The sequence below is a fragment of the Anabrus simplex genome, chromosome 5 (assembly GCF_040414725.1).
Source record: "Anabrus simplex isolate iqAnaSimp1 chromosome 5, ASM4041472v1, whole genome shotgun sequence".
In the NCBI taxonomy this organism is placed as follows: domain Eukaryota; kingdom Metazoa; phylum Arthropoda; class Insecta; order Orthoptera; family Tettigoniidae; genus Anabrus; species Anabrus simplex.
The window spans coordinates 55,624,615-55,638,737 of record NC_090269.1 but is presented as its reverse complement, the minus strand read 5'-3'; the positions used below and the strand labels follow the sequence as shown (position 1 = coordinate 55,638,737).

At 41.5% G+C, this 14,123-nt stretch overlaps 1 protein-coding gene across 4 annotated transcripts in view; it reads right to left on the bottom strand.

Annotated features, from left to right (window-relative positions):
* Positions 1–497: 497 nt before the first annotated feature.
* Positions 498–14,123, bottom strand: part of LOC136873738 (cytosolic carboxypeptidase 1) — a 762,457-nt gene continuing 748,831 nt past the window's right edge. For all 4 annotated transcript variants that reach the window (XM_067146906.2, XM_067146907.2, XM_067146905.2 and 1 more), the window contains one exon: positions 498–835. In XM_067146906.2, coding sequence (XP_067003007.2) covers positions 724–835 — 112 coding nt within the window. In that variant the 3' untranslated portion in view covers positions 498–723. The remainder of the gene's footprint in view (positions 836–14,123) is intronic.

Genomic DNA, 14,123 nt, shown 5'->3' with positions numbered 1-14,123 from the left:
TTGCCAAACCAGTAGTCTCAAATTTATTCAAAAGATCATAAATTGAAATTCTGGAAGGATGCGATTGCCCGAGGAACCTTCTGATAAACTCTGCACAAACACAGCAAGCTGATTACTTTTTATAACAACATTTACACACAAGAGTACTTTGTTCTAAAGGTAAAAACGGACTTTCTTTCTTCACAAATGAACGCTGACTATTGACTACAGCATGGGAAGTGAAGGAAAGGAAGTGAGCCAGACAGCCACGAGGCTCACAGGAGAATGCCAGCCAGCCTTGGCTTGGCTGAGTGCAAGCAGTCAGGTTTTATATGAAAAAGTAAGAATTTGGTAACTATTCTTTCTTTAATAACAGAGCTTCTTGTTCTAAAATAAACTTTTTTTAGGTAAAAGTAAATATTAGGTGGGGTGTTAAACTGATTAAAAGAAATTAATAAAGTTCATCTGTTACAGGAAAATTTTGATGTAAATAAAGAGAGAACACATAAGAATCACTTTTGCATCTACTTATCTATTTACAAGACATTTTGTCAAACAAATATAACCAAACTCATACAAATAACTCCAGATATCACTTCAAAGTCTCTAAACATCAACATGGACAAACGATGGAAATACAAATATACTGGAATTAATGAACAATTGAAGAACTCACACATAATACAAGATTGCACTAGGTACTTGTACATTTTTGGAACTACTACACATGGCAGTTATCTTGTACTAATCTTGCAGGTCATGATACTCTTCTTCATCAGCACTACTATCACTGTTGTCCACAGAGTCAGTGCCATCTACATCTCCGGATTCCACCGACTTCATTCCGACTTCAAGTCTGAAACAAATGTATTGAGAATATACGATTATGAAGGGTTCGGCACAATAAGGTGCTAACCTGTACATAGTTACTTCTGAGATATGAGCATTTTGAAATTTAAGAACGTGTACAGCTCAAAATGTTGAGAGTTACGTGCTGAAATTACTTTCAGTGTGAATCTTTGGGTCATAAGTCACATTTTAGTAATTTTGGAACATATTACTAAATATGAAATGAAATACCTAAATTGTAGGCACATTTCATACCTGAGGATGCCTTTGCTACTTAGCTCCTTATCACACCACACCAGATCTACTAATAATTCCATCCTTGCTTTACCTACCCATAGATCTGCCATCTACGATAAATCATTCACGGTAATTGCCTGCCGGGAGTGGAACCTCCTTCCTGAAAGTATCAGAGAGGTTAAGCGCTATTTGCACTTTCAAGGAAGCTCTGTGGAGACATTTTATGCACCAGTAAGGTTCATCTTTAAACTGATGCTGCTACCTACTACCATTCTATTGTCATGGATGTTCTGGTAGAAGATTAGTCTAAAATTCTTACCCGATCAGTTTTTCAAATGTTATTAAATTTTATGTACTACTTCTTTTTACATGTAGGATATTAGTTTTAAGAATTTATCCTTTTATTATACGACATTTATTTAATCTTCATTTAACCTTATCACTCATTCTCGTATTGCTATTCATTTACCAGTTGTAATCGTGTAGGCGAAGAGGAAGGTTGTTAAGTGAGTCAGTGCTGACATGGGGATTTCAATAGAATTGTATCGGGCGATGATAGGTCGTTGGCACGGTAGAGGCAGGCCCACGAGGCGCAACATGGGTTGCAGAGCCGAATAGCAGGTGAGTCTGATTTCAATTTTGATGGCTGCATCAGTGATGGCAATGTTGTTGGTCATTGGAGGGGTCGTGATGAACCCCAGACCTGATCCTACTAATGAGGTTGGATGGGAAGAGATGGAGAAGATAAGGGAAATCGTTAAGGGTCAAGCTGAACAAATGAGAGAGTTACTACGAGAGCAAGCCAGTGAGCTATGAGAAATAGGGAAAGAGGAGACAGGCAAGGTGACAGAAATGGTGGTCCAAAATAATAAAGAAATATCAAGTTTGAGAGATAAGGTAAGAAGAATGGAGGAAGAGATAAAAGAATTGAGGTGGCAGGAGAAAAGACATCAGCAGGAAACCCGAAAGAAAAATATTTTTATATATGTGTTACCCGAGGACACTAAAGAAGATCTGGTATCCAAAGTGCTGTAGCTAATAAACGAGAGGTTGAAGATCAGCTGCAGGGAGGCCAATATAGACGAGATACAGAGAATGGGGAAGGCAAAAGGCAAGAGACCAGTGAGAGTGAGGTTCGTATCAACTCTACTAGTGAAGAAAATTTTGTATAATACAAGCTGATTGAAAGGTGAAAAATTATGGATCAAACAGGAGCTGCCTTCAGGAACCAGAAAATGCTACAGTTCCACCCAGGATAAGCTAGGCGTGCAGGATTAATGGCCTACATAAGGGGCAACAAATCAGTGGTAGATGACGGCAAGTGGACTAGAGCATTGGGGGGGGGGGGGGGGGTGTGGAGCAGTTAAAGAATATGTACAACACAGAGGGTACATTGGCCGAAGAGAAAGGTGAACGTACGAGGCAGCTGAGATCAGCAGAATGCGAAGCAGCGAGCAACGACCAGGAAGTGAAGTGACAAGGACAGAAAGAAGAAGAAGCCAACGCAGAGACAATAGTGCGAGCAGTCCTGGTGACCTACAGCGGCAGCTGAGTGCTGACTCCATGAGAGACGCAACACCAAAACGCAGGTGTGCGAGTCTGAAGGACTTCTGGCACAGAAAAGATAATTTAAACGACGGTGGCCTCAATAGGGAATGTGTTAATACACTAGATGAGAACTCTGACGAACTGGGTGTTACTAGGATTACGGGGTCTAAGAAGAACAGCCAGAGTGAGGGGCAGGGGAGGAAGAAATAACTAGAGATAACAGTAGGATGCATCAATATTGAAGGTCTTAGAAGTAAGTTACAGAATGAATCCTTTAAAGAGTTGTTACGAAGCTTGCATATTCTCGCATGTGTGGAAACCTGGATTCCACCGAAAAGTAATGTAGAAATAGAAGAGTTCATGTTTTACTATAAGGCAAAAGAAAGACGAACCGGCAGGGGGAGATACCCGGGTGGGATAATGGTTATGATTAGGGAGGATTTGCAAGCTAGAATAGACCAAATTGAATCAGAAATGGAGGAGATGATGTGGGTTAAAATAAAGATGTACGATGAGAGTGAGCCAGATTTATGTATTGGTTTTGTCTACAACCCTCCTGAAGACTCTCCATTTGCGAAAAAGGATTTCTTTGATGAGTTGGCACTAGAAATTAATAGAATTCACAACATTTTTGAGGATGCAGGTATCCTAATAATGGGGGACATCAATGCAAGGGTTGCGGATCAGAAGCCAGTGTATGACAAAGAGGCAGAAGAAGTTTATGTACAAAAGACAGTGAGCCAGGATAAGGGCTGTAATAAAAATGGAGAAAAGTTGCTAGAGCTGTGTGGTACAGTAGAACTATATATTTTGAATGGATGGTGGCATGGTGACGAATTAGGGAACCTGACACATAACGGAGACAGGGGCTAGTATCATAGATTTGGCGCTATGCTCTAGGAATGCGTTGCCTGTGATTAAAAGCATGAAGGCTAAGGAATGGGATGAGTCACATCATCTACCAATTATTGTCAGAGTAAATGATAGAGAGGCTAGGGCATTAACAAGCAATACGATAAAATTCAAAGAAACGTTAGTTGCTAAAGAAGGAGTTTATGAACTATTATGAGGGAGAAATAGGCCAGATAGTGAAAGCTGGAATAGACTCAATGATCGAGATTAACCTAACGAGTGCAGCAGTTAAAATAATAGAAAACACTGTAAAGATGGCAGGGGAGAAGATGAGGATAAAGGAGGGGAAGAACATAATAGGAAAGGGTTGGTACAATGACGAATGCAGGCATAAAGAGTATGAAGTACTGAAAGCATTGAAGGTGTATAGAAAGCATGGGGGAGAAAATCATAAGATTGGATTTTGTAACTTGAGAAGAGAATATAGAGAAATACTGTATACAACTAAGTCCGAATGGCAGGAGCAGAGAGTTGTTGAATTGAATAGCAATGCAAAACAGAATGATAGTAGAAAAGTATGGAGTACAATTAGGAGGATTTGTGGAATGTGGAAGCTTCCTCGGCAGACTGAAATAAGTCAGGCTATCTGGGTGGAGCACTATAAGAAACTATTAGAACAGATAAGTCTTATGGCGACGATGGGATAGGAAAGGCCTAGGAATGGGAAGGAAGCTGCCATGGCCTTAATTCATGTACAGCCTGGTGTGAAAATGGGAAACCACGGAAAACCATTTTCAGGGCTGCCGACAGTGGGGTTCGAACCTACTATCTCCCGAATACTGGATACTGACCGCACTTAAGCGACTGCATAAGTTGAGTCTAGGCATGATGTGTGTTCTAAGCTGTTGTCTATCTAACCTCTCTTGGCCAACTCTTGTAGGACACGTTATTCTGAGGTGGTGGGGTTGATCAGAGTAAAGCTCCTCCAGGGGCACCCTTGTCTTAGGTAGGAGCCGAGCAACCTGTGCTGTTGTTGTGCCTGTATTAGCGAACTACGAGTCTTTAGCTGAGTCTAGGCATGTTGTGTGCTAAGCTGTCGTCTATCTAACCTCCTGGACTAACTCTTTTAGGGGAACACTTCAGCCCTAGGGGAGCAGAGTAAATGTTACTTCTAAGGATTTGAATGTGGAGTTGACATAAACTCAAAACCAAAGAGCTTATGTGCAATTCAAATATCCTTACTTTGATTGAAATGTGTGCACGATGAAGGTGTACTGGCTACAGTAAATGTGGAGACATGCACATCTCAGCAGAAAGAAAAAAAATTAGTTATTTTGCGAGCTAAGCTGTATTTTTCCGATCTGGTGTTGTAAAGGAATGCGACTGTGTGTTATGACGCAAGACACCTAACTTAAGAGAACAAAGAGTTTTCAGCTGCAGGTCAAAGCTTGTTCGCAATGACGTTACTACAACTCTTGCTACTAAGATAACGTTACTCTACTTAGATCTGAATTCTTTTATGAGGTAGGGTGGAGGGGTAGAATTTTATTAATGGTATACTGCTAGTCGTAAGGGTGACTAAAAGGGATGGGCTCAGGGGAGAGCTGTGCTAGGACACAGGGGTAAATAGATATACACAGAGCCTCATAGAGGCATTCTCTAATTTTTTTCTTCTTTATCTGTTTACTATCTAGGGTCGGTTTTTCTATTGGACTTGGCAAGGGATCCTATCTCTACCGCCTTAAGGACAGTGTACTGGAGCTACAGACTCTGGGTCGGGATGACCAGTACCTCGCCTTACATGGCCTATCGCTAACCTCTTAGGTGTATTATAGTAGGTATCTTATTATAAATTAGTGTGTTTATTCTATTACTGTGAAATATTTGTGTAGTATCTATAGTATCTGTATTAACCCTCTTACTTGAATTCTGTTGCAGTAATTAGGGTAGACTTAACTGCAGTTTAAAATTGTGTAGACCTTATTCTTGTGTATTACTTTCGGTTTTCAGTAATTAACAGCAATTTTCATTCTGTTAGGGTGTAGTAGAAAAAAAAAAGTTCGTACAACTAAGTAGTATTGTAGTGTAGTAGTAGCTTATATTAATTACCTTGTTGTTGTGTGATCTTTGTGAACTATCCTAGACAATATTTCTTTCCTTTCATTTTTATAGGCAATATTTCTTTCCTTTCACTTTTATTTGCACAGAATAAGTTATTTTATTTTTCCTTGTCTTCCCATTATTCCGTAAATAATGGCTACACAGTGCAAGTGTAGGAACTGGGTGTGGCCAGGCATTATGGGGTATGAGGGAAGAGTTGGAGAATTTGAGGGAGATAGTTAGGATTCTCTCAGAGGACAGGAAGGAAAGTACGCCTCCCTCAAATAATGTACAGGATACAGTAGGTGTAAAGGAGGGATGGGAAGGAAATGGGGGAATTGTAGAAGACAGGTGGTCTAATATTTTAAGGGGAAGGAGATTTCAGGCTAAGGGCTCTGCTCAGGATCAGAATTCAGGACAGGTGTCTGTGAGAAATCGGTACGAGTCACTGCAGGTAGAACAACCGAGGGAAGATGAGGAACAGAGAACTGTTGCTGATATGTGTGGAAGTAGGAGGAAGGGAAGAGGTAGGAAAGGGAAATGTAGTGTAGTGGAAAGGAAAAGACAGGCAGAACAGGGTCATGGGAGGGAGAAAAGGGAGGAGGAAGTAGCTTCTGCAGCAGTGAGAGAAGATAGGGCTGACCAGGAGGGGAGGGGTTCAAATGAGGTGGGTAAGGTTGAGGCTCTGGTCATGGGGGATTCCATCGTTAGACATGGGGGAAAAGTGTGTGGAGGAAAGGGAACCAGGGTAGAGTGTTATCCAGGAATCAGTTGAGGCAGAGGTTGAGGAAAGTAGAAGAGAAGAAAGAGGGAAAGGAGAAGGTGGTAGTGTTTCACATTGGTACTAACAACGTAAGGCAAGCAGGTATAAGTACCAACATAGTTGGGGATGTGTGGGATCTAGTAAATGCAGCACGGATGAGGTTTAAGAAAGCGGAGATTGTTATCAGTGGAATACTGTGTAGGAGGGATACTGACTGGAAGGTGATTGGGGATTTAAATGAGACTATGGAGTGGGTAGTGGGAAACTGGGAGTGAGATTTCTAGATCCTAATGGGTGGGTAGGAGACAGGGATCTACGCTCAGATGGCCTTCACTTGAACCGCAGTGGTACATATAAGTTAGCAAACTTGTTTAGAAGGGTTATAGGCAGGTATATTCAGGGAAACAGGGTGGCCTAGGGAGCGGTCTTAAGCGAACAGGGAACTGGAAATGAAGTAGGGATGACATAAAAATGTTAGTGCTCAATTGTAGAAGCATTGTGAACAAAGGAATCAAATTAAGTAATTTAATAGATATTTACTTACCAGATATTGTAATAGGAGTTGAATCATGGCTGAGAAATGATATAATGGTTGCAGAAATATTCTCATGGAACTGGAGTGTGTATCGTAGAGATAGGATAGGAATGGTAGGAGGGGGAGTATTCATTCTGGTGAAAGAAGAATTTGTAAGCTACGAAAAAGTTAAGGATGACAAACATGAAATTCTGAGTGTAAGGATCATCTCTAAAGATAATAGGCAACTTGATGTCTTTGGAGTGTACAGACCGGGAAAGGGTAGCGCTGACGCTGATTCAGAATTATTTGATAAGATAATCAGCTATGTGGGAAACGATAAGGAAAGGAACGTGATTATTATTATTATTATCGTATGGCATTTACAAGCATAATCTGTAAAAATATACAATTAACATACACGTGATTGTAGCGGGTGAATGCGAACGACAGGAAGCATGAACAACAAATGGCAAATAAGTTAATATGGGAAGGGCACCTGATTCACAAAGTGATGGAACCAACTAGAGGGAAGAATATTTTGGATGTGGTGCTGATAAAACCAGATGAGCTCTATAGAGAAACTGAAGTAATAGATGGTATTAGTGATCACGAACTGTTCCTGTCGTAGTTAAAAATAAATGTGAAAGAAAGGAAGGTATTAAAATTAGGACTATTAGGCAGTACCATATGGCTGATAAAACAGGCATGAGGGAGTTTTTAATAAGTAACTACGATCGGTGGAAAACGGTAAATAAAAATGTAAACAGACTCTGGGATGGGTTTAAAGCAATTGTTGAGGAATGTGAAAATAGGTTTGTACCTTTAAAGGTGGTAAGGAACGGTAAAGATCCACTTTATTATAACAGAGAAGTAAAGAGACTAAGAAGGAGGTGCAGGTTGGAACAAAATAGAGTTAGAAATGGTTATGGAAGTAAGGAGAAATTGAAGGAACTTACTAGGAAATTGAATCTAGCAAAGAAGTCAGCTAAGGATAACATGATGGCAAGCATAATTGGTGGTCATACAAATTTTAGTGAAAAATGGAAGGGTATGTATAGGTACTTTAAGGCAGAAACAGGTTCAAAGAAGGACATTCCAGGAATCATTAATGAACAAGGGGAGTGTGTATGCAAGGATCTTCAAAAGGCAGAAGTATTCAGTCAGCAATATGTAAAGATTGTTGGTTACAAGGATAATGTCCAGATACGGGATGTGAGTAATACTAAAGAAGTATTAAAATTTACCCTATGGTAACAATGACATTTACAGTAAGATACAAAAATTGAAAACTAGAAAAGCAGCTGGAATTGATAAGATTTCTGGGGATATACTAAAGGTAATGGGTTGGGACATAGTACCATATCTGAAATACTTATTTGATTATTGTTTGGTTGAAGGAGCTATACCAAATGAATGGAGAGTTGCTATAGTAACCCCTGTGTATAAAGGAAAGAGTGATAGACATAAAGCTGAAAATTACAGGTCAGTCAGCTTGATATGCATTGCATGTAAGCTTTGGGAAAGCATTCTTTCTGATTATATTAGACATGTATGCGAAATTAATAACTGGCTTGACAGAAGGCAGTTTGGGTTTAGGACAGGTTATTCCACTGAAGCTCGGCTTGTAGGATTTCAGCAAGATATAGCAGATATCCTGGTTTCAGGAGGCCAAATGGACTATATTGTGATTGACCTATCTAAGGCATTTGATAGGGTAGATCATGGAAGACTACTGGAAAAAATGAGGGCTACTGGACTAGAAAAAAGAGGGACTGAATGGGTGGCTATATTTCTAGAAAATAGAACTCAGAGAATTAGAGTAGGTGAAGCTTTATCTGACCCTGTAATAATTAAGAGGGGAATTCCTCAAGGCAGTATTATTGGACCTTTATGTTTTCTTATATATATATCAATGATATGTGTAAAGAAGTGGAATCAGAGATAAGGCTGTTTGCAAATGATGTTATTTTGTACAGAGTAATAAATAAGTTACAAGACTGTGAGCGGCTGCAGGGTGACCTCGATAGTGTTGTGAGATGGACGGTGGGCAATGGTATGATGATAAACGGGGTTAAAAGTCAGGTTGTGAGTTTAACAAATAGGAAAAGTCCTCTCAGTTTTAATTACTGAGTTGATGGGGTGAAAGTTCCTTTTGGGGATCATTGTAAGTACCTAGGTGTTAATATAAGAAAAGACCTTCATTGGGGTAATCACATAAATATGATTGTCAATAAAGGGTACAGATCTCTGCACATGGTTATGAGGTATTTAGGGATTGTAGTAAGGATGTAAAGGAGAGGGCATATAAGTCTCTGGTAAGATCCCAATTAGAGTAAGGTTCCAGTGTATGGGACCCTCATCAGGATTACTTGATTCAAGAACTGGAAAAAATCCAAAGAAAAGCAGCTCGAATTGTTCTGGGTGATTTTCGACAAAAGAGTAGCGTTACAAAAATGTTGCGAAGTTTGGGCTGGGAAGACTTGGGAGAAAGGAGGTGGTGAGCTGCTTGATTAAGTGGTATGTTCTGAGCTGTCAGTGGAGAGATGGCGTGGGAGGACATCAGTAAACGAATAAGTTTGAGTGGTGTCTTTAAAAGTAGGAAAGATCACAATATGAAGATAAAGTTGGAATTCAAGAGGACAAATTGGGGCAAATGTTCATTTATAGGAAGGGGAGTTAGGGATTGGAATAACTTACCAAGGGAAATGTTCAATAATTTTCCAATTTTTTTGCAATCATTTAAGAAAAGGCTAGGAAAACAACAGATAGGGAATCGCCACCTGGGCGACTGCCCTATATGCAGATCAGTAGTGATTGATTGATTGATTGATTGATTGATTGATTGATTGATTGATTGATTGTGATTGATTGATTAACTGCTGACCTGATTATAGTTAAGAGTGCTAGGTTAACCCATGCATATGACGCCAGGCTTAACTTTATAAGGGCGTTACAGTCTCAAGGTTGAGATTTGATCTTACGCTCAACCTAACTAGATGAGACATTATCCAGGGACTTTGATGCTGAGATTGGTGGAAGCTTACGGCTATGTTGTATGTCCGGCGCTCTCTTCTCGCTCCTCCAGCCAGCTGCACGCGCGCCTGTGTATCATTCTGCTAGCTTCGACGCGCAGCCCTCAGTGCGCGTGCCTGACCATCGAGTGTACTATAAATAGGAGCTCCCTGCCTGCTCAATAGCCCACTTGCCCGGTGTCCAGCTCCAGAATACACCCTACGTCGAGCACGGAGGCTACTCCTCTTGAAAATGTGCTTCGACCAGGTGGACTGAATTTCTGGCAGTACGAGGTTTCACCTCTGGTCACCGCTCCCTTACCTGTTTCCGCTGCCTATGTTCCGTAATTCTTTTACAAGCCATTTTCATTCCTTAAGTTATGCAAGCTCCCTTAGTTTCGCTAGGTGGAATTTCTTCAATCAATTGAACTTGCTTTTTAGGAATTCAGGCACTTCAACAAACAAGGACTCTCAAAGACATTTATGTTAGTGTGCCAGATAGTTCTCGACTATCAACGTGTCAATTCACAAAGACTATCTTTTCAAGATAGAAGTGTATATAAAGACTGTAAACCTGTACATATTGTATAAAGACAGACTTTTCTCAAGATTCAATATTCCTTTTTGCTTCAAAATAAATTTCTGTTATTTATGTAAATATCATAAAGTGAAGCAATAAAAGTTGTGTTTTGTAAACTTCAACCTTGGTTACAACACAACTCTATGGCGACGAGGTAAAAACGCAACCACCTACAATTCTTCGACCTCAGTTGCCAACTCTATGGCGACGAGGTAAAAAGCAACATCCTCCAATTCTTCGACCCCAGTTGCCAACTCTATAGCGACGAGGTAAAAAAGCAACAAACTACACGTCATCAGCCCCAATCGCCAACTCTATAGCAACGAGGTAAACACGGCACTACAATTCAACAGGCCCAGTTGTCAACTCTACGGCGACGTGCTAAACAACAACGACACTCCAACCAGTTCTGACACACAGCTTACCTTACTCTTTCTTGCACGCATCTCGCAATGGCTACTGCGGAACAACTCGCTACGGTCTTCCAAGCCTTACAGCAGCAACAACAACAGTTTATGCAACAACAACAGGCAGCATTACTTCAGGCTATTCAAGCTCTTTCTGTCTCTACACAGCCATCAGCTATTCCTCCGTTCTCTGCTTTTGATCCGGCTAAGGAAGAATGGTCAGTTTATTTAGCCCGTTTACAACAGCATTTCATCTGCCATTCTGTCACAGACGATCAACGCCGCCGCGCACTATTTCTTAGTTCGGTTGGCAATGCTACGTGTGAATTACTACGTAAATTAAGTCCGGAAGAACACTTATCTGAGGTACCCTTCACGCAGCTCTTGGCCCGTCTCACGGAACACTATGCCAAAGCTCCTCACATAGTGGCTGCTCGCTATAAATTTTTTCAGAGCAGAAAGCAACCCCATCAGACGCATACTGAATGGATAACTGAATTGCGTGGTCTAGCTAAACCCTGCCAGTTCATCTGCTCCAAGGACGGTTGTGGTTCCTCCTACACTGATTCTCTCATTCGGGACATGATAATTTTACATACTCCTGAAGACAAAATACGTTTTGACGCTGTCCAGCAGAGTAACCCTTCTTTAGAAGACGTCCAGCGTATTGCTACGGTTTATGAGCTTACTACCAAGACTGCCGCAGCCATAGCTTCTCCACACGAAGTTGCACAAGTCTCGCCTCAGGCCCGCAAGTCCGCTGCTACAGTGAACCGTACGGATAAGGCGCTCTCCACCAAGCATTCTCGCCAGGTTCCCTCTAGTAATGCTACACGGAAGCCCAATTCTAAAAGCACCTCGAAACTCCTGCCTTCCTGCCGAGGTTGTTTCAAGCATCATGAACGTCGTGACTGTCGTTTTTTCAAAGCTACTTGTGAACGATGTAATAAACTTGGACACATTAAGACTGTCTGTCAAAGTTCGCTCCGCTCTGCTAAGACTACTGCAGCACGCCGGAAGCATATACAGCCCCGCCAAGACATGGAAGTGGATCAGATCAATCTTATTCTTCCCACAAAGGATTCTCACAAAATCATCATTCCTCTCTCATTCTCTGATAGATCTGTCGATTTTCAATTAGATACTGGATCACCTGTCTCTATTATTAACCTGACTACCTACCACGACTTAGGTTCACCTTCATGCTCTCCAGCTGACATCCAGCTCGTGACATTTAACAAGAAGAAAATTGACATCAAAGGTCAAATCAAGCTTCAGGCTAGTTATAAAGGAATTCAGAAGGCCATTCCTCTTCTCGTAGTTAACAACTACACTGCATCAAACATAATGGGCATGGATCTATTTAACTTATTTGGTTTCCAGATACATGACAACATTAACGTCGTATCTACATTGCATCCTACTTCTGACGTTACCGCTCTCCTAGCGCAGTTTCCTGAAGTCTTCGACTCTCAGCTCGGAACAGCAAAAGACTATACAGCTCACATACAGCTGAAATCCGGAGCTAAGCCTCGCTTCCTCAAAGCCCGCCCAGTACCCCTAGCACTTCAAGACCAGGTCACGAAAGAATTAGAAAGATGGATACAAACTGGAATTGTTGTACCAGTTACTTCTAGTCAATGGGCTACTCCACTCGTGGTAATCAAGAAACCTGATGGTAATGTTCGACTTTGTGGCGATTTTCGATCTACAGTCAACGCACAACTCGACACAGATATCTTTCCTATTCCACGTCCAGAAGACTTATTCCGTCGTCTCTCTGGTGGACAATTCTTCTCTCGAGTTGATCTTAAAGAAGCATATCTCCAGCTACTTTTAGACGAAGAATCTAAGAAATTTCTCACACTCAACACTCCTCTCGGACTGCTCCAGCTCCAGCGACTCCCATTCGGTGTTTCCTCCTCAGCGGCTATTTTTCAGCGCTATTTGGCTCAACTCACCGCCTCCATTCCCGGTTGTGCTAACTACCTGGATGATATTATTGTTACTGGAAAAGATCATCAGGAACATCTAACCAATCTACGCCTCCTTCTCCAGAAATTGAAAGACAATGGCCTACGAGCGAATCTCGCTAAATGTACCTTCTTTCAACCTCAAGTTCACTACCTAGGACATATACTTGATAAGAATGGAATTCGTCCTAGTACACAGAATGTCTCAGCGATAGTAAACATGCCAGCACCTCAGAACCTCAAGCAGCTTCAGTCCTTCATAGGCAAAGCGAACTATTATAATAAGTTCATTCCACGCTTCGCTACAGTGGCAGCTCCATTAAACGCTCTACGTAAAAAAGGTGTTAAGTTTCAGTGGACTCCGCAATGCCAACAGGCATGGAAAACAATCAACAACGCCTTAATTCAAGCTATACAACTCACTCATTTTCAGCCCGACAAGATCATCACGCTAGCTACGGACGCTTCAGACTACGGTGTCGGTGCCGTTCTCTCCCAGAAGGATCGTCATGGACAAGAACGCCCCATCGCCTTCGCTTCGAAAACACTTAATGACCATCAACGTCGATACTCACAGATAGAGAAAGAAGCTTTAGCCATCATCTTTGGTATTCGCCGTTTCAATGAATATCTCTATGGCAACCATTTCCTGATCATTACCGATCATAAGCCTCTCGTACACTTATTCCATCCTGGTAATCAGATCCCAGAGAATTCCCTCAGAAAGCTTCAAAGATGGTCCATGTTCCTTTCTGATTATTCCTATCAGATTCTATATCGAGCCACATCCCAGCATTGTAATGCTGATGCCCTCTCCCGCTTACCCGTTGGTCCTGATACTGCCTTCGATTCTCAAGAATCTGAATGTCTTCAGTTGGACATAGAACTTGAAGATACTGTATCCAGTTTTCCTATTGATGCTACCTGCATAGCTAAAGCTACGGATAAGGACAGTACACTTGCTACTGTACGTACTTACATCCGCAACGGTTGGCCTCTTCAGAGCACACTTCCTGCCCACCTGCAACCTTATCATCGTATGCAGCATCGTCTCACGACTCGTGCCGGAGTTGTATTACTAGAAGCAGGCACCATCTTCCGAGTGGTTATCCCACTTAGCCTACAGAAACAAGTTCTCGAATTATTACACCAAAGCCATTGGGGTATCTCCAGAACAAAGCAACTCGCCCGTCAACACTGCTACTGGCCCGGTATTGATGCCGCCATCGAAAAGCTAATACGTCATTGTGAGCAATGTCAAATGAATCAGAACGCCCCGTCTTCTGATCTTGCTTCATGGCCTCCTG